The 22,906-nt window shown below is 38.7% G+C and overlaps 3 protein-coding genes and 1 long non-coding RNA gene across 10 annotated transcripts in view; 3 read left to right on the forward strand and 1 right to left on the reverse strand.

Moving 5' to 3' along the window:
- Positions 1-14,170, forward strand: part of LOC146488717 (ephrin type-A receptor 7-like) — a 115,351-nt gene extending 101,181 nt beyond the window's left edge. The window contains exon 19 of the transcript XR_014865302.1: positions 13,753-14,170. The gene's annotated coding sequence lies outside the window, so the exon portion shown is untranslated. The remainder of the gene's footprint in view (positions 1-13,752) is intronic.
- LOC146488716 (ephrin type-A receptor 7-like) overlaps positions 1-22,906 on the forward strand; it is a 148,988-nt gene that overhangs the window by 101,193 nt on the left and 24,889 nt on the right. Inside the window, exon 18 of one of the 7 annotated variants that reach the window (XM_085113133.1) lies at positions 510-1,378. The exons of the other annotated variants lie outside the window; for them this stretch is intronic. Within the exon in view, the coding sequence (XP_084969259.1) occupies positions 510-572 (63 nt within the window). The 3' untranslated portion in view covers positions 573-1,378. Of the gene's footprint in view, positions 1-509; positions 1,379-22,906 lie in introns of those variants that run through there. 7 annotated transcript variants of the gene reach the window in all.
- The window catches only part of LOC146488719 (uncharacterized), a 159,299-nt gene that overhangs the window by 86,487 nt on the left and 49,906 nt on the right, over positions 1-22,906 (reverse strand). The gene's annotated exons all lie outside the window — the stretch shown is intronic.
- Positions 15,825-19,452, forward strand: LOC146488722 (uncharacterized). The gene is made up of 3 exons (XM_085111959.1): positions 15,825-17,311; positions 18,164-18,500; positions 19,171-19,452. The coding sequence occupies exons 1-3, from the start codon at positions 15,825-15,827 to the stop codon at positions 19,450-19,452; spliced, it is 2,106 nt and encodes a 701-aa protein (XP_084968085.1).

Genomic DNA, 22,906 nt, shown 5'->3' on the forward strand with positions numbered 1-22,906 from the left:
ATCAGGGGGCTGTGTCAGAAAGCGTCTAGTCTTATTTGAACTTTCCATAGATCTCCCTGTATTTTTTTTTTTCCCGCGAACTATTTTTAGTAGCAGTTCACGGCCGGTTTGCTATACAGACAAATGTATGGAAATGTCAAAACGCAACTAGATGCTCTCTAGCACAACTATATCCCTCAGTTATTTTCTGTAAAATCCTCTTCATAGAGCCTAAAGTTTCCATTCAATTGATTGATTTTTCAGAAGCGATGTTTTATGAAAATTATTTTGACATCGGATTTCCATACAAATAATGTTATTTGAAGACGTGTTTGCCTACTCATCAAAATGGCGTCAAAAACCGTGATAAGGCCTATCACAGAATTTAATGAGGTCCAAATTGGTGTTCTAATTCGGCTTGCAAAAATAGTCTCCTTGAAAGTAAGATACTCTTCGAAATTACACAAATTTGAGCAAAGGAATAATTATCAGTAACTAATGAACTTTGTTTTTCCTTTTTCTCAAAACAGATTTACGTCAACCTGGATGTTTATAATGGCAAAGATTACGTCAACTTTGATATGTTCGATTAAGTTGCCAAGACCTTTTTTTCTCTATACAGCTATTTCATTTGCAGTTGTTTTGAGGCTTGCGGAAATTTCGTTATAATTTAGCAATTTTCGGAAACCGTACATTTACCAAACTCAGTTAGGCTCAAATCTACAGAAGTTAAATGAAATATTTATGGTATTTTCACCGATCCTATGACACTGAAACCTTGAACATAAAGCCGTATAGACCGTATTCGTATTGTAGATATTGAACTGGACCTAGCTTGCAATGGAGGCTCTTGTGGGAGAATATACTAAAACATGTGAAACGATTCCCCCTCGTTTGAAAGCAAGTTCTAGTTCGGCACCGACACCACGAATGCGTTTACAGTCTAATGCAGAAGATTTACAGCTACCTACACTACCTTTCGTTTTTTTCGTGTAAGCTTGAAGCTTTAACATCCGACAACATTTTTACATAATTGTTAATGAATAGCTGTATAAATAATGAGACCGATGAGTCTGCTAAAATAACACACACAACCTTATTACCTTAGATAACAATAGAATGAAGACGTGTCTTTGTATCTTTTTGTTCCGTTGAAATTTCTTCTTGCTAAGTATAAAGAGGCGGCATCACCTTTTTAAGCCCCACTTTGACTAGTCAAAGAAAAAAAAAAAGAGTTATCAAGTGTCGCTTCAACTGCCCAGTAGCGTAATTGAATATGTCAGTAGAGAATGTCAGTTGTCTATCCTTTATTAATTTAAGATAGTATTGATTCAGGGATGTTTGTTAGGGAACAGAAAAACCACGATGTGTTTGACTATGTGTTCACTGGTAAGTTTTTATTTTAGCGGAGCCCCATAGCTAAGAGAATTTGGTAACCCGTGAATGCGAGAAAATTTGGTTTGGTTATGACGTCACTTGTGTCCGTCCATGTGACCGTCCGTACGACGTACGCAGCGCAGCGGTTGTTTCGCCCGAAAGTCGATTCGCCCGACGGTATATCGCCCGGACTCACGTCGATTAGAGCGATGTTTTAAAGAATAAAATGGAAAACTTACATTAGAAGAAATAACTATAAGGCCTACACGATAAAACGAGCGGATGTAAAATCAGTAAAAATTGTTCAAGCAAACTAAAAGAGGTCCTTACGTTGAGGTGCCGAGTTTCTCCGAGATGTTAGGGATTTACCTACAAGATGATTGATTATGATTTCAAGACAAATAGCTGCATGTCGACTTGTAACAAATATTATTTAATTGATTTATTTTTGTTACCGGGAAATTTTACCGTGAAGTGAAAACTTTGAACTAATTATGAAATCCATATGGAATTTGTTAATACGGTGTATTTCGTCCTGCGAATCGACGTAAGTTCTGGCGAAACGCTTTCGGGCGAGTCGACTTTCGGGCGAAACAACCACAATTAGTTAATACCACAGGAAAACTCAGATTGGGTGAAGCTGTGCTGCAATCGTGCCGCGACCATTGTTTGATTAGCGTCTCCCTCTACTAACTATGGCGGGAAGTTGCTTTTAAGAAATACACAAAGACATTTTGAAGACAACAAAATACAAAGTCAAGTTATGTAGCCGACAGCGGGAGAAACAGCAAGACGATTAGCGGCGGGAGAAACAAATCGACTTACACATCATCAGAACTTTGAAGTGAAACCATCTTACTCCGACCCAGCGCGACGAATCGTTGAATTTTTCCTCTTGAAGTGAAACGTTTCGCTCACTTGATGTTGTAAAACGAATGGAAAATCAGGAATTAGAATAAAAGGACTGGTTATTCTCAGAAGAGGCGAGTATATTCATGTTATTTTGTTGACAAAACTTTGCTTGTTTGCTGTCTTGCAAGAACTTGTTGTTTTGCAGTGTTGACACGCCGTTTACTGCAAATACTGCTTACTTCACAGAATTCTTTTGAGCTCACTTTTTTCGGTCCATGTTCATTATTTCCCTTGGAGTTTTATATTGGTAATTGAACTGAGTGGAGTGCAATTTGGTCTGAAATTATACGCGTGATTTCAAAATCAAACGAGCGCGCAGCGCGAGTTTGATTTGCAATCGCAAGTTACATCCATTTTGAAATCACAGAGTATCATTGTCAATATTAATATTCTATTTGCGTTACTTCATTTCCATTTTGATGGGCTAAAGAAAGGATGCGATTTAGAGCAAAAAATGGTGCAATTTGGGAATAAATTGCACCATTTTGGACCAATCAGATTCCAAGGATCACCAGTGATTTCAAAATGGATGTAATTAATGTTCTAATTTACTCCAAATTTTGCCTTCCAACAGCGGTAGAAAGAGTATAAATACGACTCGCGGCCGGTGGGAGAGTTGGCATAAACAGCAACCTAAACTTGAAGTGAACTCATTTTACTCTGATCCGGCTTGACAAAACGTTGGGTTTTTCCTCTTAAAGTGGAATGTTTCGTTCACTTAGCGTTAAACGAACGAAAAAATTAGCAGTGAAATAAAAGGACTGGTTATTCTCAGAAGAGGCGAGTATATCCATGTGATTTTGTTGACAAATCTTTGCTGGTTTGCAAGATATTGATTTCTTGCACTGTCTGACACGCAGTTTAGCTTAATACTACTAATTTTAGAGCAGTCTTTTTCGCTCATTTTTTCGGGCTTCTTTAAATTTTTTTCCTCAGAGTTTTATTTTCTAATCTCCTCCAATTTTGCTTTTCAACAGCGGGAAAAAGAGCAGGGCAACTAGCGGCGGGGGAAACATATGGACTCTTTTAGAGGCGGGATAACATAAACAGCGGCCGAAGAGAAATCATTTGACTCTGATCCGATCGACGCGACGAAACGTTGCATTTTTCCTCTTGAAGTGAAACTTTTCGCTTACTCAACGTTGTAAAACGAATTAACGAAAAATCAGCAATGGAATAAAAGGACTTGTTATCGATCTCCAAAGAGGCGAGTATGTTATTTTATGTGATTTTGTTGACAGAACTTTAATTTGCTGTTTTGCAAGATATTGTTTTTCTTGAAGTGTTGACACTGCAGCTTGTTTAACTTTTGTAAAAGCTACTGCTAACGCCAGAGCAGCCTCTTGTGCTCATTTTTGGGTCCATGTTTGTTATTTCCCTCGGAGGTTTATTTTCTTATCTCATTCGGTTTTGCTGCATTTAAGAAAATTTGATTCTCAAGTAAAAATATAGTTAGTCTAACAAACGTCTTGCAATACACTGTGAAAACTACTGACAAGTTTTTTCTCGCATATATTTCTATTTTAACATTTATTTGTGGCAATCTTTAAAGAGAACAAACACAAATAGTTAAAAGAATAGGATATAAGGGCAAAGATTTAGATTTGTGAGTATTATTATATTTATTCGCTTGTTTGTGCAATTTTTTTAAAGATCGTTGTTTAGTTTATTTCTGTACTAATTGCTATATATACACAAGTTCGGCTTAAAAAAGAATAATAACAACAGAAACAAAAATATATATATATCAATAGGAAGCTATAGGAGGAAGTACCCGTCCTGAATATTTACCTTCAGTGTACATACATGTAATATTTTGATACTTGATTTTGGACCCCCACTCGCATAATCGTGTAGCTTAGAATGCCTCTTTTACTGAAATGGGTTTTTGGGTTCAAAAGGATACCTTACTACCTTGTATAACAGGTAGTATATGTATTCACATAAAGCCGAGTATGATTTAAAGTTTGATTTTGAAGCGGCAGGGGTATTTTGCACAATGCTGAATGCCGAATTCATAGAATCCTTTGATGGAATGGCTGCCATAACAACAACTTAAAGCAAAATGTCTGTATAACCAGTGTTTAACCCTAGACAGTTAAAAGAGAAGTACTTAGACATAAATAACTTCATTCGTTGCTTAAAGGGGAAGTACCATGGGGTTTAATTGGCCTCTTTTGTTAAAAATGGTGAAATAAGACCTTCACTTTACTACAAAATAATTCTAGAAGAATGAGAGGAGAAAAATAAACTCAATTCTTGACAGGAACAACTCATTATTTGTTCTAGCACATTTTGGAAACAAAAATACGAGAACTTGAAAAACATTAGCCTAATATTTTTGAAGTGTTAATCCATTGCAACCTACTCTGTCCCTGGCCAGAGGCACTTAAATCAACAGTTTTCTTGCACTGGGGTGTTAATTTATAGCAAACCTAGCCACCAATTTTTTTTGTTTCTGTTGTCAGACAAACATTTTTCGGTTTTGAAATTACATCAAATTTTCGTGATACTTCCCCTTTAATGCTAAACTGTCATAGGTAGCATAAAATGCAACATTCGGCATTCAGCAAAATACCCCTGCCGGTTAAGCAACAAAAAATATTATTAAGGTCTAAGCACTTTTCTATACTATCTAGGGTTAAGCAATTCACCAATTTAACGCAAAGCGTGTTGCACTCCGTCCACTTCTAGTGCTGCACCTTTTCTTCGCCGGGGATGGTCAAGTTCACTCCCGCTATCATCACTCACTCTCACTAAACATCCCCTCACTTTCACTGCACCATGTTTCACCCACAGCAACAGTGTCGTCTCCATCACTTTGATGATCAGATAAATCAGATTTCAAGTAAATGTCAAGTTCAAAACCATAAAGAGATTTTAACCCTGTAGTCAACAGTAGTAACTCTCTCCAATATTTTTATTGTAATCCTTGTTCTCGGTTTCGTCAGTTCTCGATGGTTGCTTGATTTTGCAAATCTTTGGAGAAGTGGAGATGATTTAAATGGTCTAGGTATATTTTAACTAGCTCCTCAGAAGCCACAAAGGTACACTATAGAAGAAAAGTCTGTAATTTCCTTCACTGTGTTCAGCTTTCCTTCATTGAATGATTTTTTTATTTGCGCTCTAGGCATAAAGTAATCAACTGGTTGTGCTGTTTCGTCTAAAGAAGTAGCCAGAGATTCAAAGACACTTTAATTTGTACCTTATTTTTTCTTCATCCGGGAAAGGGTGTGGAATAATTTTCTGCCCATCATGGAGCCAGCCAACCAATTTTTGCATGAAGCGCACTGCTGCTCTTTATTAACCTTGTAGGACTATCTTTGACAAATTCCATGTATAACTCTCAGACATCATGGTGATCATTTATTTTATGGTCACAAATTCAAGAAAAATAATTATAGCCTGGGACATGTTTTTCGCTGAACTTTCTTATCCCTTCATGAAATTATGATTAGCTGGGTAGAGTTGAAAAAAAAAATGCCTCCTCCCTCTCCGTTACAAATGCCCTTAAATGTAATCTGACAGAACAGGTGCATCTTCAATGCACAATGCTGTCATGACCAACCCTCCATGCATTTCTCTCTATTCTTTATCTTCGGGATTTTCATACTCAGCTAGTCACAGCTATCTTCTAAATTTCTCCGTCTGATTTGTCATGAAAAATTATATTCCCATTTTATAGAACCGCTATCGATAATGGCTAGCATCTCCAACTGCAGAATTAGTTCTTTCAGATTCCCCCTGGCCACTGTCTTCATGTGCTCGATGTATCCTGATGAGGTAATCAGAGTCTCCAAATTCTGGACATTTCGGTATCTTGGAACCTGACTTCATCAAACAACATTATCTTAACAACATTATTTGTGATATAGATCACATTTAAAAATAGCTGTAATTGTATTTCTTCTCCAGAAAAATTGATTTTTAAAGACAATCTATTGGTATGTTAAAGAAATTATACAGTTACAATTAATTTGTATGATGGCTGAACATTTTTTTTTTAAAATAAAGAAGGTAGAGGGCTAGAACAATGTAACTATTGTACATGGAATATTAGAATGATTCCTTGGCAAAGCAATCAACAGCTATTTATTTAAATGTGGTTTATGACATAAAACCACTGCATTCTCTATGCATTGAATGTCAGCCTTTATATCATTTTAATTTTTAGTAAAGGATTTTTTAAAGTGAAATTTATTAGTTACCGCTAATTATAATGCAAATGTCATTAAATGTTAAGACTCCAGAAATGCTTGTATTTTCCATTTTAGAGGAGGTTTTAAGTTAAAAAGGGTGATAGAGGAGGGGGGGGGGGGGAGACTGGGCATGGTATTTTACCATGGTTTGCAGGATAGCTCATGACGTGGGTGGGGGGGGGGGGGGTCAGGAAAAAATCTTTATTTTAGAACATCATCGGGTGGGGGGGGGGGGGGGCCTCCAAAATATGGAAGGGAGAATTTTATAAATAATCATAGGCCCCCATATGCATAAATTATGAACCTTCCCTCAGGAGTGTTTCAAAATCTGCCACTGTCTGAGCACAAAAGCCATGCACAGAGGGTGTAACCTTTTCTGGTAGATTTAGACCTTGTGTTTCAGCCATAACAAAAAATAAATTGATGTAAGCTTTTTATTTACCATCACAGATCATGACAGATGTGATGAAAACACTGTATAGCTCAAGAATCACTTTGTTAATGGAAGTGCAACAGAGCACTGTCACTCAATCATTCTTATAACTATTCAACTGATAAAGAGGCGTAACAAAAATATGCTGAACAAGGGGCATTCCCTGTATACATTTCCCATCACTCACCACTAATATGGAGAGGAGATGGCTGATATTCAGGCCATGTTTAATGCAACCAGACTGTGGCTTCTGTTGATAACTGTGATTTAACAGATAAAAGGTCAAACTTCTTATCAGCCATCTCTTTTAATTAAAAGAAAACTTTCAAATTTGGTAGTGAGTAATGAATTATGAAAATTAATATGTACAGGTATTATTTTTACAGTGCAATCTCAGTTATTTGAACCCTCAATTTTTTCGACACTCCTGATTCTTTGAACAAATAGTTGTTAATTCTCTTGGATTTGCTTCAGTCAGATTTTTACCTCCTATTTTTTGAACAAAATTCTGTTTCCCTTGCAGGTTAAAAACAATTGGTATTTCACTGTTCAGTGATTCAGTTATCATATTTTTATTATACAAATGTTATACCCCAAGTTAATTGTTTTTTTTTTACTTACTTCTGATTACCGTACAATAACTGTTTATTTTTCATGGGTTTTGTGACGTCAGTGACCAGTGGTACAGTTTTCTAAACCTTATCACATAGTCTGGTATACATCTTTTTAAAAACACTAAATAAATATTATTTTCTTTTTCCATTCTGTCCACTGGGTTTATGTAAAGTCCTCTTCATTTATATAAGAACAGTTTAAACCACTGATTGTTTTGAAGAATGAAGTAATAAAATGCTTTTAATTTGCAATATTTCAAGCAAAATATTAGCTGTACATCATTTTGTGAATTCAGAAGAGGACTATTATATGCACACTCAACTCTCTTTAAGCACTCTTGTACCTTCCATTTTTTTTTCCTCGGAAAAACCAGATGATGAAAAGTAAAGTAAGAAATATTTTTGCAGAATGCTTATTAAATGATACATGGTAGGTTTATCTTGCTGTGTAAAAATGAATGGGACTTCTCAGATGAGGTGCTATCCAGAAGCTGGAGTGATGTTTGAGGCTGCAGCGGTGTAATGTTTAGCAGTCTAATGACTTCTTCAATTGAAGGGCTGGGAGCATAACCGACCTTTGTCGAATTTCAGCCCGTTTTTCGATGTAGCTTGGATTTGTCCAAACTTTTGCATGTGAACTGCAATTCGATTGAAAATCATTGTCCAGTATTTTTTCACGCCGCTTTGTGTTTCGTATTAATGCCATTGAGAAATTTTACCATCTTGTAAAGATATATCGGTAACATTATCAACACTGGATGACAAAAGGACAATGAACTGAGGATTAAATACTTGTATTCAATATACACTCGTTGTCTTTGAAACGCGGCACACGAAAGCGGTGTTTTTCGCGGAAGCAACGAAAAGAATGCTGTCACGCTTTTATTTGATTCTGTTACAAACTACTACGTACGTGACAGGAATGTCCCAAGTGTAAACAGTTACAGTTACATTCTCCAAGAGAAAATGTGTCCATTTCCTGGCGTAAAATCCAGCTTTGTCCCGTTTGTGGACATATCACTCTTGATAACGCAAAATACTAGCATTCTACACGATTAACAGGAAGACATGTAGCCATTTCAACGATTAACAACGATTAACAACGATTAATTTTTAACGGCAGTCCTATTAAAAGGTAAAGACTATCTATTCTTTTCACGACCAGTCGGTGTTAACCGTTGATTTCTATGTTAATCGTACTTTTATTGAATCATTGCCTTGAAATTGTCAAGTTAATCGTTACATACCAAATTTCAAGCCTGGCAAACCACAACTAAAAGGCTTGCAAAACACCTTGCATATGGCGGGATTTGTCTCTGATGTTCCCGCGGGATTTGATAATCGAATTCAAAAATTCGCCACGGCACAGTCATCACTACCAAGGAGGGATTCTTTGGACAACATTTCCACCAGTTCCTGTGAACTGCATTCGTCAATTTCATAACTTTTCAAAAGATCCATAGACGTCGTGCGTTTACAAACTTCACCAAACAAAAGCGAAACCAACTAGCCAGTACGATACGCAAGTTCTTTATCCCGACTGCCTTGATCTATTTTGGGCTTGTTACAACCCGCAAAAGCAAACCATGATATCATCTCAAACGTTACTTATAGCAACAACAACTAGTGCGACTAAACACGGCTCGTGGACAGTGGAAACTTTTAGCCTACCGATAATTTGGAAAACGAGTCTGACGTGGACAAAACCTATAACAAATTTTGCCTTCCAAGCGCGTTCACTTGTAGACAAGCAAACTACCAAATCCCTCCCCACCCCCCTGACTCAATGTTGTCTTTTGGGTCACGAACAGTTTCCTGGCAAGCATCGCTTCCCAAATCAACATTGCATAAGGGGAAGGGGGGAGGGGGAAGTAACTGTGGTAGAATTATGAAGGGAGAAACAGTAAGTGAGTGGTTTTTTGGCTGTCTGTGTTCGGGTGTCATTGCATAGGGGGGGGGGGGGGGGTGGGAGGGAGAAGTAAGGAAGTGGTTTTTGTTCTGTTCGTGTTTGGTTTTCTCAAGGAGTTTTGTCCACGATTGTAAAACCGCGAAATGTTTTCCAAACCAGGGAGAGCCAAAATTCGGACAAATCCGTGCGAAATCGAAAGCCGCGCTAAAATTCGACATAAGTCGGTTATGCTCTCAGACCTTCAATTGGAATTTTGCTTGTAAGGACAAAAGGTTAATAGGTTGAAGCAAGGCCTGTACTTAAATTGAGAAACCAGAGAATGAAATCTGCAGGAGAAATTTTTGTGGTGAAGAAAACCCCTTAATTTTCTTCTCAGTATTACCTCAGTAAGGAAATGTGGTCCATGCAAGGTAAAGTAAAACTCTTTGACTTTGGCAGGATTCAAACCCATTACCCCAGGATTTTGATCACTGATGGACCAAATGTACTCACTAGGGCAATGGGAAATTTAAGTGGTTTCCTTCCCACACAGAAATTTACACTCCAGAGATAATTATTATCGGATTTCCCAGTTGTATAATCAGTACTGCACAGCACAAAATTTCATTATCCCTTAATTGTTGTGTTATTTCTTTACTTTACTCCTTGAGTGAACTCTCATGTAGCAACCTGTTAAAAAAACGGCCGGGGATAACTGACCCCATAACTTCCTGATGGGTTTTTTTGGTAAAGATTTTGACAGGGACAGTTGAGGATTTAATTACCCAAGTGTTATTTGATTTCATGTTAAACAATTTGCATACTTTAAAAACCAGGTAACAAATGGCTAGGGACTGCAAAAACATTTTTTTCCTGTTGAATAAATTATTAGACTTACGAAATTTATTGCGTTCAACAATTACATAGAAAGAACGTACTCCTTACACAGATTGGAGTCGAGATTGTATGGGACAACCAACTTGATTACCATGAATGAAAGGATCTTGGGACAATTGAATCTGGCACCCCCTGCAGAATTTGTAGGGGCAGATGATATCATCACCAACTTGGTAAAGGAGGGAGAACCTAGGATCAAGGTCAACAAAATATGCACTCTCTAATTAACAAATCGACGGCAGTTTTCTATGGTCTATACTCTTATAGACCATAAAATGACGTCACAAAATGTTTAAAACTCAAGTGGAACCACGAGCCGCAGGCGAGTGGTCTCACTGCTAAGTTTTGGACATTTTATGGTCTATAAGAGTATAGACCATAGAAAACTGCCGTCGATTTATTTTTTACAATAACATGGAAAAAGTACGAGCGGAATTGGCTATTTTTTTCGTTGAGAAAGTGTGCGCGTACGTTACATCTGATGTCATTTTTATTGTCTGTACTCTTAAATTGGGAAAATTATACTGCATTCTTACAAATACACGTAGATTAAGTTAAAGTGCACCTAACCCCTAAATTTTTTTTTTTCGCTTAAATAAATCCTCCTATTGTCTGGATTATTCCTTCGCAAAAAGACATCTTGACTCTCTAGTAAATCAATATCAAAGGCTGATGGAACTGAGCACCTAGTTTTGAGATTCTAAAAAAACCAAAATAAACTTCTCTATGTGTACAAGAATAGCTATCAACCTGGGAAAAACAGAAATTTTTAAAATGAGCTTTTTAATCTAATTTATTGAATTCATCAGCTACAAGTGCAGTATTTTGAAGAAAATAGAAAAATGACACAAAGCTTTTAAGCTTTGTGTCATTTGACTTGAAATATTTATCCTGTATTCAAACATTCTCCAATGTGCATCTCCCTCAAATAGAACCTAAACATCAACAAAAAAATCACTCGATTTGACTAGAAAACGATGAAATTTAAAATATTTTGAAAACCTCCATGATTAATGACTCGTTGTTTAATTGGTCCGCATTTTGAAAAGATCTCTTAGTATTGTGCATATTATGTAATATAGCCGACCACATGAATTCATATAACGACACTGGCCTACTATTGTCCGTATTAACTTGCAATTTTAGCATTATCTTGATCAAACATCAAAGGTTTCATTGCTCCCCCTAGTACAAAGGTGCGTGTGCATCCATACATAAACTGACAAATATTTGAAGTTTGTCCTTACCTCCTAGATTGACAGAGCCGTCGGACCTTTTGCCTTTCGCCAACACAGGAAAACCCCTTCTACTTTTGACATTTATCACACTAAAAATTTTCCTTCAACCCAACTGATCTGCTGTAGAACGGAACATTTTTCACACAGTCACGCAGGAAAAATAAGATGAGGCAACTAGGAAAACTTCGATCGACTCCAGATTTGAAAACTTCTCCTTGGTTTCCTAGCGCTTAAAAAGATCCTTGATCCACCATGCTGATTAGATGCACCACCCTAATGCAAGGAAGACGTCTAAACACAGCTATTTTTATCCAAATCTTTAGAACAAAGCAAGACAACTAAATTCTCCAAATCGTCCGCCATATTTGTTTATGAAATTGAAGTTCGCGCGTTTGTACGAAGAATCTGGGTACTAGCAATCTCGGGTCTCACGCGCGGGGGCTCTGGGGACAAGATTGCGACAAATCAGCATTAAAGGGACAGACACCTTTGTGACCGCGCTGACCTGGACGCTAGTTTTTGTCAATTTTGAAAAGCGTCCACCTCAACCCGAAATCAAAAGTACGCGTCGGCATCTAGAAATCCGCTTCAATCTTCCCAGTGTTTTATTGGATTTTCAATCTTTTACTGGAAACCTGTTTCTGAGTATGCTTTTGCTCATCCTATGATATTATTTTATCATATTTGATTAAAAACAGTATGGATCGCGTCTCCAACGGAACATGAAAAGAAGAGGTGGGAAACGTAAAAGGCGCCGGGGGAAGAAATCGCCTGCGTTGACTAAAATAACGAGAGAAATCAATCAAAAACATTGGAGAACAAATCACCATTATATATATTTGGAAAATTACATTTTCTCAACCTGGCGAAAGGTTCGTGCGGTGGGAATCTTCGTAAACGATTCGAACTACGCGTCATGGCTGCTTGGTTTGGAGCTCAGACGAAGACAAGCTTCGGTACACAGTCCATTATCTCCTCGACGAGGAAAACCTCCAGTAGTAGAACCTTGTTTTCTACGGGTCGAGCAAGAGTTCTTGCAAAGACATGGGTTTGGTTCCTAAATTTAGATAACGGAGAAGTTGTAGAAACGAAATTATAAAAGCAATATATATGATTGAGAGCAGAAATAAAGCTTACCGGTAGTTTCGCTACAAAGTCGTTTCGCTACACTGCAGCTCGCTCGATTCGCTACGTTTTAAAAATTGACATATTCTCTAATATTTGAACTCAATTTGCTTCTCATGCAAACACTGTGAAACGTAGAAACAGCTAAGATAATTTTTCACACGACCGGATACCGAAATAAACGATTAAATGATTCTTCGACTTCAGAGGTATTCGTTGACGTTTGACTTTCCCTGGACAAGTCCATCAGTAAATTCTCCATGGTATCAAGAAAATGAGTGTTCTAATATGACATTAGGTCTATAATCATTATAATAATTTTGACTGGCAAATACTTCGACTCGACAAGGTTTGTTTACATTTTTCAAAGGATGCGCTTCTCAGCGCGAGACTTGTGATGAAGTGTGATATGCAAATCACCTAAGAAATGGTATCTAATGCGCATGTGCACCAGGTGACTGTGTCCCTTTAAATAATTGTGCCCTCTGTATTACATTGTCATTGTTTATGGGCAGTTTGCTGCATATGCACTAAAAGTATATATAACTGCAGAAAGGATGAGGAACTGGTAAGGTTACTACGTTCATACGATATGCAGATTTCTATAAATGCTACGAAAAAAATTGGAGCTCCGCTTTTAGGCTTGGCTAAATATATATATTATTTACATGTTTTATAAGCTTTGGTTGGTGTAGACTTTCGAGGTCTGCCTGTGATTTATTCTTGTTAAGTTTATCACAGTAATTAAAAATGTCGATGTAGGTTATGTGCGAAAGGAAAACCCATTGACACTACTGGAAAGAGCACCTTAAAATTAAAGTTTGAGAGTCTTTTCTTTTAAAGTAGCTAATTTATAGTTTCGTTAAGTCTGAAAAGTTTATAGACGTTCCTATGGAAACGGGCGAGTTTTTGCCCGACTGCAAAAAGTCCTGGATTTACGAAACTATATCTTCTCAAACTTGGCCTATTTACCAATTGTTTTCTCCGCCGTTATATGGCCTCCATCGAAATTTCAAATTACCGTGATAAAGGTCTATAGTGAGCATTAACATCACGATCAATCCAGAGTCAGTGAGCCTAGTTACTTCAGGCTAGTGCTTGCCATAAACAGTCAAACTGACATTTTACAGGTAGCCTCTCAGTATGCTATTCAACCAATAGGTTAGGGTTAGCTCAATGCAGTGAAGGAAAGAGAAGAGTTTACAACCGCAAAGCTAGCTAGCCGGTCACATGATCTTAAAATTTCCAAATATCAAGATTTTAATCAATGTAAATGCCACTAGGCTTCTTAGCTCCCTCAGTTGAAAGCGGCGTCTTCGCGTTGTCCTTTGAGAAGCCTGGGGAGAAAGTGACTCTAGATAATATATCCGTCAGACAGCGACTGATCGTTACAGTTTGATATTTTAATAAGTTAGTGGACGTTATGTAATAACGCATTTTTGTGCATTGTATTATTACGACACATTTTTGTTTCATATCTTTGGCAAAATAAAATTATTTTGTGGAGCCATTATTATTGTTATAGCGTCCTTTAAAGCCAATATCAGCTTGTAATGATTTTCTGAGATCATTTTAGACCATTTCATTCGATGCATATGCACATCACCGCAGATGCATGGCTCTAAAGCTTCGAGCACTTTAACCTTCGCGAATCATTCTGGGACAGATTATAAGCGGTAGTACTTGAGGCCTATACCGCAGCGTCTGAGTAGCGAACTGTCAGAGATAAAATCGGCTTTATACAGTTTATGCCGAGACTTTGTTACGCGTGCGATAAAATATCTTCCTGAACACAAATACTGACGAAAACTGCTAGACGAGAATAAATGAAAGGTCGGACTTTTTCGCCCATTGTAAATTCTTGAGGTCAGTTCCTTGTCAGAGACGAGGTTAGACAGGAAGTTGAACTGGCAAATACTGATTTGGAATCGATTGAAATGGAAAACTCTTCGTTTAACGGATTTATATTAATTATTAGCCTGCGAGCAAGCTCTCTAGGGGGTGGGGGCGGGAGGAAGAAAGAGGAGAGAGCTTGCAACGATGTCTCAGAAATTTTCATTTCTGCGTTGAATTTTTCAACGCAAAATGCTGATTGGTGGATATTGAATTTGGTGCTTACGTCATTGCCCTTCGCGTGCGTCGTGTTGACAACACAAAAATGGTGGCGGAGTTTCTAATTGTGAAGGTTGCGAGAATTTCTCTAAATAACTTAGGTTTTCTCTGGAATTAAAACCCGAGCAAAGTCAAGCCGCCAATGCTTTACTTCAAAGTAGCGATGTTCTTGCAGTTTAACCTACGAGATTTGGGACAAGTTTGATTTTTCAACCTTTTGCAGCAATTGAAAGTCTGAAGTCTAACATCAAACAATGTTAGTTGTTTGCCCATTGCAAAGTATCATTATCGATTACTTGATCGCAGAAGTAAGAAGAATGGGGATGCCTGCCGCTTCGATTGCCGATATTTCAAATGGAGAGTCAAGGTCGGCCAAATTTAAGCTTTTGTTTGGTGTTGGCTCTGCCGAAAAAAATATGAACATCTTTCAGATTACGCCACAAATTAAAGCTTTCTGAATATATTGACTCAATTCGGAGTGCTTCGGTACGGCGTTAGCAGCGAACTGCCAGTCTTTTAGGGCAACGTTCTTTAGAAGCGCAATGATTTCCTTTTGATCTGGCACTCTCACGTCTGCTTTGCTACTCGTTCACAACATCACAAATTTCACGCGAGTCGAGTGTTCCAATGAAACCACATTGTCGATATTGAGAATTGCGTCCCCGTTCTCGGAGACCCGGCTGCAAAATTGAGATTCTTCCGATTTCCTTGCACTGTAGCCTGCGTAGCTGGCGGTTTTTGTTGATGGGCGGGAAAGTCGGGCAGAAACGAGTGGTGCGGCTGCGGGGGAAATGGGGCGAGATCCGCGACAGACGCGGCGAAGCCGCGTCAACGAGCGGCGAAGCCGCGAGGAACCGCCTGCCAGGATTCCGGTCATTTTCGTCCGCCGCCCCAAAATTTACATATTTGACAACCTGTCGAAATCCAATTAACCCAACCAATCAGAGGGCAGATGGTAAAATGAAACCTTCTCGTTTGCAAAGTTGGCGCGAAAAAGTGACAGGCGGCTGGCTATCAAAACATATCCAGGAAATTCGAGGTGTTTTTGCGATGGCGGCGAAGGCCGACACTCCGAAAAAGCCTGTGAAGGGAGAAAAGCTTCTCAGTTCTCGACATACAAAAACAAGTATCAATGATAACTGTAGGTTGTGCTCTTGCCAGCTGAAGATTAAATACGGAGAATTTCAGAAGACTTCCTACATCTCTACCCAAAACCTTTTCAAGATTTCGAAGCGCGAAGGATGTCATAATGTGACTTTAGCGGAACTATCCTCGAAGATCGGATTGAAGATAGACCGATCAGACATGTTTTCTGACCGTGTGTGCCATGCTTGTGGAAGGAAAATACGGAATGCAGTCGACCTTTACAATTTCATCCGCTCGAAACTGGAAAAAGAAAAGGAAGCCACCGCGATCGAAGGTGATGGTGATTCAGTCAGATTAAAGCGACTGTTACCAACTACCGTTTCTTCGCCAGACAGAAGTCCTCTAGCAAGGAAAGGACGCAAAACTTCAGAACAATGCACAGGAGCAAAGAAATCGCTCACATTTAACAAGGTGCCTCCAGCGGGCATTACTTCCAACAAACCAAACGAAATCCTGAAAATCTCACCTCAGGAAGCAAGCGAAATTGCTTCCTCTAACCTCAACGTGGAAGATTTACTTGAAAGTACCACTACAGAAGTGAAAGTAGTAATTGTCAACCCAAGTGGACGTATCGAAACGTTTAGCTCGTTTCAAGATAACACGAAATCGATGATCGCGAATCTATGTAGGAAGAGGTGGAAAACGGTTGCCAATTTGGCGTTCGCACATCCGAATGTGCGGGTTGAACTTGTGGATCCTCTAAGAAAAACTGTTGGCAGGGAATTTCAAGAATACTGTAATAATGCTACAGATTCATTGTTGAAGAAGTCGAGACCCGAAGATTTGGCAGCATTTTCAAATAAAGTGTTGGTTCATGAGGCGGGAGTTTGGTGTCCGTTCTGGATGAATTGTGTCAAAGGTGCGTGTAATGTGCAAAACCCTTCGGAACCGGATATCAAGAAAACCAACTCAATGGCTTTGATAACATCAGTTGCTGCTAGAGGAAGAAACCCCACTATGTCAGCAGTTGCTTACCGCATTTCAGCAATTCTCTGTCATAGCGGTGTCAAGTATGACGATCAACGTTTGCTGAATAAATTGGGTGTTTGCATGTCTCCAGATATGATTGTAGAATTTCAGAGAAAGATGGGTGAGAGCTGTGAATCGAAGGTGTGTCACTGGAAGAAGGAGATCGAAAAAGTGAAAGTAGCGAGTCTGTTATTGAACGAAGTCAGAGAAAAGCAAGTTGGTCATCACGAGGACGAGATCATGCGAGTGCAGATCGACTTCTCGGAGAAAACCATCGAGAAATACAACTTCTTCGAGCCAAGTGCCTTCAAATTCTGCCAAGAGAATCTTCACAGCGTATGTAATGAAAAAGATGTTCTTACTGACCAGGATTTGGAAGCAGCAGCAGCAAAAATTGCCCACGTGAACCTCCCATACTACAGGTATTTATGTTGCAATAGAAATTGTGAGAACTATAGCTAAAACCCATTTCTATGCACATACTGATCCAATCTTTAGAAAACTTGGTATTTTAAAATTTCATGACATACACCTATTTCAATTAGGTTTATTCATGTACTCTTACCAAAACCGTACCCTTTCTTTAAAATTTGACAGTAAATTCACCTTACAGAAAGAAATTCATTCGTATCATACAAGAAACTCTCATTTACATCGTTTGCCTCTTTGTCGAACTCACATCAAACAATTTTCCGTTTTTTACCAGGGACCTAAATTTTACAACTCCTTGTGTACCGAAATCGTCAACTCGTCCTCCTCTATCTCCTTTAGAAAGCACTTAAGGCGTTTTTCTATAATAACTGTTAGTAGTTTTCATTTTCTTGCAGCTTTTCTTTTCATCTTATATCCTTCCGTTTGACATTGTAATTATATGAAATTGTAATTGTATCCATCGTCGTGTTCTTATCTTCTCTTTTGATTTCATCTTGTAAAATAATAACTGAGGAGACCTGATTAATATAAGCTTCCTAGTTTCCTTTAGGTCTCCTCGCCATTGTTACATCTATTTTTTTCTATTTTTTTTTGTTTACATTGTATTTGTGGTGTGGCAAAATAAACTTACTTACTTACTTAAGTTGCCAAACTTGTTATTTTGTGAAATTTAAACTAGCCTGCGTAGCTGGCGAGTTTTGTTGGTGGGCTCGCCGGAAAGCCGGGCACGAAGGCCAAAAATAACATTACAAGGTTGTAAATTTTTTTTGAACAACATGCATTCCAATAAATTAATTGCAGAAAACGTACAAGCACATCATAATTGTTAATTTCATGTTTAGGTTGGTGGGAGACAATATTGATTTGACAGTGAATGCCAGAATTCAAAGTGAAGAACACAGCAACCGCTCTATTCATTGGACACAGCAGTACGCTGTCCTGAACAGGGTCAATGAGCCCAATTTAGACACCACAAGACCACGAAAGCCCCTTAAAGAAGTCCAGTTAATTGATCTTCTTCCTGACCAAACAACACTGGAACGTCTCAAGCAAAGATGGGCAGTGCTAGTGAGCAGGATAGTCTGCAAATACCTCACGAAATTCAATCCCTTGAGAGATGTAGTCATCCATCACATTCCTCATCGCTATTCAGAGAAAATGAAAACAAAATCGCAAACAGTATGTGTAACTTTATTAATATCATGTAGTACTAAAAGGGATATATTCCTAAGTTAACAGTCTTTAAGCTTCTTTACTTACCATTATTATGAAGATGGAATACACAATCTTGTCTATTGAAGTGTAATAATTTTATAAACAGGAGTTTTTATGAGGAAGAGTTTAAATTGACAGTGTACTGAAAAACAAAGCAGTAAGTGAAGAGCAGAGGTTTGATAAATGATTACTTGTTATAATTCTTTGCAAAGCTTCTATTGAAACCAAGTTAAAAGTGAATATTTCCCATTAGGGAAAGGGGAGGGGGCAAAGCTTCAATATGAAATGGGCAGGATTCTTATTGTCTGTTTAAGAGGTAAAAATCATGGATTTTGTTATCCCACCTGTGCTGGGATTTTGGGTGTCATTATATTTTTAACTGCAACAACATTAATTACACCTCATTACACAAGGAATGGGTTGCTTTTTCTAGTAACCCAACCTCCCCAAAAAGTTTGAAATATTTTCCTTTCACTTCCTCTTCCTCTCATTGCATTCTTTTGACAACTTATTAACCATTCAGAATTATCATGTCTGTGCAGATGTGGATTAAAAGTTATTGCCAGGACCGCAATCAACATTCAAGCATCTTACAGCATGTTAAAGTGTAATCACTGAAATTTTTTCTTTGCAGTGTTGCCTGGGGGTTCAGTTTTTTAACCCAAATGTTGCCAGTGAAATGGCGCAACTGATGATTTCCAATCAGGAGAAGTATGTCCCATCATTACAAACTAAGGAAGAACGAGTTGTCCTCAAGACAGTCCCATTTCATGGGGATCAGCTATTTGAGGAGAGGGCACGGAATACTCAGTGGGTCTTCCAAGACGGTGATAACAGTTATGACAGACTGGAGGGCCTGGAAACAGAATTTGCAGATTGGCATGCAAAGTTTAACATGTTTATGGTTTGTATATAACAATAATATCATTTAAGGATGGTGCCTACTAATAGAGAAGTATTTTTGCATGGCTTATTACTATGCGGGAAAAGCAGATCTTAGTAGCGGGTATTGAAATCCAAAAAGAAAATTGGGGGTAACCACGCATTTTTTTAGAGATAGCTAAGCAAGAATTATTCTAAAAAGCAGCAAAATACAAAGCAATGTATGGCGCTTTTTTCCAAATTGAAGCTTTGTTATCTCTGAAAAATGCATCGTTACCCCCAATTCTCTATATGGATACCAAAATCACTTGCCAAGTTCTGCTTTCTCCGCATAGTAATAAGTTTCTCGTTGCTCTCGCCCCATTTCCCCGCGGCTTCGCCACTCGTTTCGGCCTTTGTGCCTGCCCAATAACAAAAACCGCCAGCTACGCAGGCTACTTGCACTGCTTCTTTTTTCCCTGGCCGGACCGTGTCAACTTTTCGACATTTTTTATGTCCAGTAGTTTTGTGGCGTTGGCACTGCAGTCGGCAAGATTCGCTTGACCCTTGGGACGACGTTTGTGACCTCGACCTTTTGGTCAATCGGCTTTTAGTGTGCTCACAATTAAGTAAAATCCTTCACTAAATTTTCTGATTTTTGTGGCACTCGGTAGGCATACTCGATCAGAGAAACTATAGTTTTTGTCAGCAAGGATTCCCGTCTTTCGAAGTGTATCTAGTAAGTAAGTAAGTAATTTATTTAGTGTCAAATACACAGGGGGTGGTCTCCCAGTCCCCCGAGCCACAGGCTCATGATATAAGTGTTTGACAGTATAAAAAAAAGATAATAACTACTAATTAAATTAAAAAGTAACATCTAAATATAAATAAATAAAAATAAATCGGGTCAGAGGCAATTGCTGCATTGACAGCCGTTAAAATTTAACTTAGTTAAAAGTCTCCGAAAGGATGATGCATTAGGTGCGTTTTTTACAGCAGATGGCAACTGGTTCCAGATGTGTGAGATCATGTACGCATATGAGCCATGAAGGAATCTACTATTGTATGAAGTTTTTACAACATTTAGACCATTGCTTCTAAGATTATATGGTGTAACTCGGGATTTGAATAAATTGGCTACATAGCTAGTTTGCTATCTGATAACATTGTACCTTTCACAAGTTTGTTTACGTTTGCTATCGTTTCCGGTTTGCGCTGATTGGCCAAATTCTGACAGCTAGGACAGCAGGGAGCCGCGGGGAGTATTGGGGGCGGCATTCAAATTCCTGAGACATCGTTGCAAGCTCTCTCCTCTTTCCCCCTCCCGCCCCCCACCCCCAAGAGAGCTTGCTCGCAGGCTAATTAATTATATGAGCCATTCATACATGCAGTGGTTATGCGTGAATCAAGGAACAATACTGATAATTCAATTTTTATGCTTCTGCATACGTACTTTTCGCCATCATGATTAAGGACAAACGAAATCGTCCTTAGTTCCATTGCCCTTTTAAAGACGTAATTGAACTGAACAAATAACTGAATCATTGTTAACACAAACAATAACCACTGTGAGCAAGAAACCCTTTTTTAGGTTTCATATTCTGAAGCGGAAATCAGTCTTTATACGGATGTCGTGTCGTCTTTGCCGACCGCCACAGAAGCCCTTCACGAACAGCTTTAGCTCCCTTGTTGCAAGCACACTTTTTTCTTGTTATAAGAAACTCCTTTCTTTTTTGGCTGAGACCAAGTTTCTTATTTATTTTGCAATTTGAGCCTGTATTAGCACTTCAATAAATCAATGCATACAAATTAATACCAGGAAACCATCAAAGAGCCGCAACAGCTAGCAATAGTCGTCGTAATGTGGATTGTATAGACTACGGTTTTATATTGTATTTGAACCGTTTTCAAATAAAGACGTTCTTTACGGACTCTCAGTCTGGGGTATTTTCTTAGTATGTTGTTAACTGAATTTTCAGCTAAATCTCATCTTCAACATTCTTTTTTTTTTTTTTTTTAAGTTTTTAGTAAAAAAAAAAAAGTGTATGGGTGGAATAAACAGGAACTACGAAAATAACCAACCGTCTTCACTGACAACAAAAAAACCTCGAATAGCAATCACGAAAGCAGATATATATTATTATTTTTTTATCCACCGGAAGATCATCATGATCATGAACACAAAGTGGTCCTGCCAGTCTGGGCCAATACATTTGAAGCCTGACAAACTTCTTTGTTTTATGTTTTTGTTAGCATTTTTGGCCTTGACCCGTGCACAAGCGACAATAGAATCCAATAGATTTTGAAATGTGTTGGAACAACTGACCAATAGAAATGTTCCTGTTAAGATATTCAACTGTAATGTGAACGTCAAAACAAAGGATTGTGCACAGTGGCTGCCCTTCGAACATAAATTACTGCAGTATTATTGTTTTCATGGCAAGGTTTCATAACCAGTCCCGCAATTAACTATGATTGACGGTAGCTAATCAGTTGTCAGCACCGCATAACATTCCCGAAATTTCCGAGAGATCAGTTGGATCTCTTGCACCACCAAGCCGCCCGGTACTGTCTCGTATAGCTTGTTTCAAAAATTCTGGTGTTATTTTGTCGATTTGCGGCGCAATGACGAGCATAGCCTGGGGCCGGATCGCCAAAACTACCGAGGGGAGGGAAGGAAATGGTGGTAAGGGGGGGGGGGGGGGGGGGGAAGGGGGAAACTGGTGAGAATATTATTGCTTGCCTCTTCTCCCTCTCTCTCCTCCCTAGAGGCTTTTTCCTAAAATAGGCGCGAAAAGTCAGAAATGGGAACGTCCCGCGCGGTATTTCTCTCTCCAGTCCCTTATTTGTCTCCGCTCGAGCGCGAAAGAGGCCTCTGCGGATGAGAGTGTGGCGAGAGATGTGGCACTCTTCTCACGTTGTGCTTGAAAAAAAGATGGTGACGGTTCGATCTCGACAATCTACGGCGTTTCCAATTTGAATTCAATCCGCCATATGGCGGTCACAATCACAATTAATCATCAGATTGTCAGCAGCTATTAAGACACGAAGACGCGCTATAAGAGGGCATAAGCTCCTCCCACCATTTTCGAATTCTCCTTAAATCCAATATGGTGGACGATGGGGTGAACAACGGTTAAGGCTGTCCGGGACAAATTCTGGTCTTCCACGTCAGAAAAATGTAAAATCTAACATTAAGAAACAATAAAAGGTCTGTTTCCAAGGGTATTTGTTTCTTAAAGTTAATCTCGTACCCAGATCTCCCACGGTCAGGCGGAGGGGAGATCTGGTAAAGTTCGATTTGAGGCCCGGAATACGGGCCTGCCCATCATCCTTTGTCCACCGTGCTGCTCGTAACCGTGATCATTCCTGGTGAGGTTTTCGCTTTCGAGGGTGCTCTTCGAAACGTTCTTCGGTCGAGAGGACAACAAAACTTGAAACTTAAACCAAAACGAAAAAGGCAACAGGAGAGATTGCAATCAACAAGCGCGGTAAATCACTTTTTTACT

This window comes from Pavona decussata, unplaced genomic scaffold (genome assembly GCF_977016875.1).
Source record: "Pavona decussata unplaced genomic scaffold, jaPavDecu1.1 SCAFFOLD_8, whole genome shotgun sequence".
Classification (NCBI taxonomy): Eukaryota; Metazoa; Cnidaria; class Anthozoa; order Scleractinia; family Agariciidae; genus Pavona; species Pavona decussata.

Coding starts and splice junctions, on each gene's coding strand:
- LOC146488722 (XM_085111959.1), top strand. CDS start 15,825: ATGGCGGCGAAGGCCGACACTCCGAAAAAGCCTGTGAAGGGAGAAAAG. Junction 17,312..18,163: donor GTGAACCTCCCATACTACAG/GTATTTATGTTG, acceptor TTTCATGTTTAG/GTTGGTGGGAGACAATATTG. Junction 18,501..19,170: donor TGAAAACAAAATCGCAAACA/GTATGTGTAACT, acceptor TTTTCTTTGCAG/TGTTGCCTGGGGGTTCAGTT.